Source organism: Morone saxatilis, unplaced genomic scaffold (assembly GCF_004916995.1).
Source record: "Morone saxatilis isolate NCDOM2014 unplaced genomic scaffold, NCSU_SB_2.0 Contig15, whole genome shotgun sequence".
NCBI classification, from domain to species: Eukaryota; Metazoa; Chordata; class Actinopteri; family Moronidae; genus Morone; species Morone saxatilis.
Window position 1 is genome coordinate 2,473,273 of NW_023339707.1, and position 3,855 is coordinate 2,477,127.

Here is a 3,855-nt window from a genome sequence, read left to right on the forward strand (position 1 = left end):
GCAATTCCATATGATGAACCAACCAGACACTGTGAAATATGCTGACACTGGAAGAAGGTGCAGCTGTGTGACAACATAATGTGTACAGTATCCTATTGGTACATGGAGAAGAGAAAGATCAGCTCCCCACACTGTAAGAAAGAAATAATGATGCTGTGAAAGAACGTTACCCTTTAGTGAGAGGCCGTCCATCTTTGTGTGTCTCCTTAGGCTCTCAATTGAGAAAGATGGGCGTTCCACCTGCACACAGAAAAATGTACTCAATTACTGCAGCCGAAACTGCTTCAAAGGACTGCAATCAATCACAGAACATTAGAAGGACAGAATGTACAAATCTGCTCCGACGCATTGCGTGAATCAGAGAATGGAGAATGGAAAATAGACAGGCGGTAGGATGGTTGTTGTTTATTTTCTGATAGATGACAGTAGAGAATGACAGGAAGCACCTGTGTGCCACTACAGTCCATGTTAAGATGTGGGCTGGACATTCCTTGTAATTGTCAGGGATTCAATTATTGTTTCGCCATGGTTATATCCTAAAGCTAACGACCATTAAACACTCTGCAGGTTGACAGACAGGCGCTCAGCAGTGGTCAGTCTCATTTGCTCATTTGTCCGATCCACTCCAACATCAGAGTACACAGTAAATGGCTCACCCTAGTCTGACTCTGGGGACAATGATAGAAAGCATACAGGCTTAGTAGTACACGCTTGTTAAAAATAATAATATATATGTTGAATCTGTGCTTGGTATTGTTTGATACGCAAATTTCCGGTATTGGGGTCGGTATCGGAACATCTCTAGATCATGATGGCAGCAACCCGCCATTATGGGCAGTCGACTCACAAGTCTTTCTGTTGCTGACATATACTGAGTATATTCTGTGTGTTGGTGACTTTACAGACACATGCAGAGCTCCAGCACTCACAGGGAAAGGCTCAGCCCCCTCCTGGATAACGAAGCCTTCTATCAGATGGGTGAGGATGTGGGACTTGAGTAGGGCCTGAGCTGGTTTGCTCTCTCCATTGTGCTGGCTGCTGGCAGTGTTCCCAGTCCCAGAGGTCATGACTGGAGCAATGGCCGCCCCTCACCTGTCAACACAAGCAGCAAACTAAACAAGTGCTGGCCACTCATACCTCGGACCGAGCTGCTGTTCACATGAATGCTGAAATCATTGGAACAGCAGTGTAATGTTGCCCAATATTTGGACGAAGGTTGACAGTGTTACTATCATTTGCTCGACATATGAGAGATGTCAGTTTAACTCCCTAAGAAGCACTTCTTGAACAGAAGTTGCATTTCTTGATGAAATGTCGACTTTTGTCATTTCTTAACTGTTTGTCCCTAGACAATTCTCGCACTCTGTAGTTGCATACAGGGCATTCAGCCTTACAAGGAGTTTTAATTCGTGCCGATGTATCATTGGCTCCCATTGTGCCAAATTCCGTTTTGAGTGGTACTTTACGACTCGTATTTTTGTTGCGATAAGCGACACAACCTTAAATTGCCAGATTTCTGAATGGAGTCTGGTGTGACAATCTCTACACACAGGGGCAGTCCGTTAGGCTTGTGTGTAACTGTATTGTTGTTGTGGAAACCCATTGGCTTTATATCAGCTTCTGATTATTAAAGTAGAAACAACTAATTCAATAATTGTCATACACATTATATGGTGACGTTGACTGTTAAAAAATAGCTTATTAGCGAATTGGCTGGCTTTATAACTTATAGAGGATTAATAAGCCAGTTACATTTAAACTCGCCAACGAAAGGAAGCTTTCCCCAGTTTCATTGTTTCTGTCTAAAGTGTAAGTGGAGGTTATGGACAGCAAACCCTTCCAACGCATTAGTTATGTGCCAATATCAATATTGCGTAAACTTACAGCTAGCCTTGTATCTATTCATTTAGCCCAGTGGTTCCAGGGATTTGCTAGTTGGATATGTGAATGAATGAAACTACACAGCATTAAAACCCACGTTTCCATGCCCTCCTTTAAAAACAGAACAACTTCAGAGTTACCAGAACTTACTGTAACAGCCCGAAAGCTCCTCCAAATGAGTTAGAAAACAGGCGCTCCGCTCAGTAACAATGGTAGAGGGAAGAAAAGCTCTTTGTTCAACGGCTCCAAACAACGCTTTCATTTACTCACACTCCCCCGCCACAACGGCGAGGAGCCCGTCCGCCCGCCACTTGTAACACCGACAAACGTTCAACCGGACGGCCGAGCCGCGGACGGAGCCACCGCCTTACACGAGGAGGACGGGCGAAGTTACCGACTGGTTCATATCCTCGCTATGTCTCCACTTTCTCCTTCACTCGAGCTGCAGACACTACAATCCACTCGGTGTGTGCGTGCGTGTGCGCCCAGTAACCAAGCCTGAGAGATTCACGTGAAGGACTTCCGGCAACAACCTTCAGAATTAAAGCATATATACATTTATATATAGTCATTTATTTAATCTACGAATATTTGTTTTTTTTCTTGCAAAATGTGATGGTTACAGCATCTTATAATCATTAAGAGCGTCATGTTGGTATTGCTCAGCGTAAAAGTTTATTTTTGACCTTAAAAACACGAGTTTGACCAAAAAAAGACCCACTTTCCAGCAGACAGGTAAACTTTCAGGGAATGTTCCCTAAAGGTTACCGTTTTGTTATAATTTTGCAACCTTTAAAGAACTTTATTGGATCGTTCTCAGAATGCTGTTTAAAAAAACCTTCAGATTATGTTCCCAATATAGGAAGTAGGCTATTTAAAAATAAACTGACCTTTGTAGCAAACAAAGCATCAAAGATGACAACCACTGGGACCCCCAGGGAACTGTCCGGGTTAGGTAGTCTTGCTGAACGATCGTGACCAGTGTATTTTTTGCCACAAAATGATTGTTCCAGGAATGTTAAGAAAACGTTCCCCTAACCTTCAGATAAAAAAATGTTTGCTGGGTCCATGCAAACTCAATCCACTGTGGAAGATTGTGAGATGTGATTAAAAGCCCCGGGAAAAGGTAGTAAGAGGACCGTGAGTTTATTTCCCAAATTTGCACTATTCATCTTACACTGGTCCATGCAGCAAGGTCCTGCTCCTTCATATTCACGCATTTATTCTGAAGGAACCCCGTGTTCTGGTGTCACCATGCTGGCTAGCTTTACACTGTTTGTAGTAATAGTAGTGAATGGGAAAAAGGAGCATGTGGACTTCCCAGCAGTCCAGTCACAGCAGAGTTTGAACACAACTCCATGTCTGACTGAGCGTTAATACTGCCACCCTACTGTGTGGGAACTCAATCCAGGAATCCAGGCTGAGGACACTGTTCAGCATAGCTTCCAAATGAAACAACTGACCAATATATGAAATATCTTAAAAGTAGAAATCAACAGTATTTAATTGTGTGTGTGTGTGGGTGGTGTGGCTGTGTGTGTGGTGTCGTGGTGTTGTTGTGTGTGTGTGTTTTAAGCATGATACACGCTGGAGAGAAAAGCCCAGTGGAGCTTTGAACAGACAAAAACCACCTGAGGCACAGCTGTCATATGTATACATTATATGTGATGTTATGAACCAATATGAAGATTTTCCACTGCATAAATAATTTTGTGTTGTATGTATTCACATTTTATATGAATTTTAGAGATGAATCAACACACCTCTGATACAGTGTCAACAAGGGCCGGTGCTTGAATCTATTAAAAAAGGGGGAAAAAAAGAAAAGAAAAGAAGCTGCAGTATAGCAGCACGATCACTTCCTGCCTAGCAAATTTACTTTCAAAATAAATACACTTGCCCTTGCCTGATGAAGGTCTAGGACCGAAGCGTTGTTATTAAAGATTTTGCGAATTAGACAGTGTGCAGTCATTT

General features: G+C 42.7%; 1 protein-coding gene across 1 annotated transcript in view; it reads right to left on the reverse strand.

The window, feature by feature from the left end:
* LOC118324675 (polyhomeotic-like protein 2) overlaps positions 1–2,388 on the reverse strand; it is a 5,657-nt gene extending 3,269 nt beyond the window's left edge. The window contains exons 1-3 of the mRNA XM_035657120.1: positions 2,032–2,388; positions 930–1,092; positions 171–240 (exon numbers count right to left, since the gene is read on the reverse strand). Coding sequence (XP_035513013.1) covers positions 171–240; positions 930–1,067 — 208 coding nt within the window. The 5' untranslated portion in view covers positions 1,068–1,092; positions 2,032–2,388. The remainder of the gene's footprint in view (positions 1–170; positions 241–929; positions 1,093–2,031) is intronic.
* Positions 2,389–3,855: the final 1,467 nt, after the last annotated feature.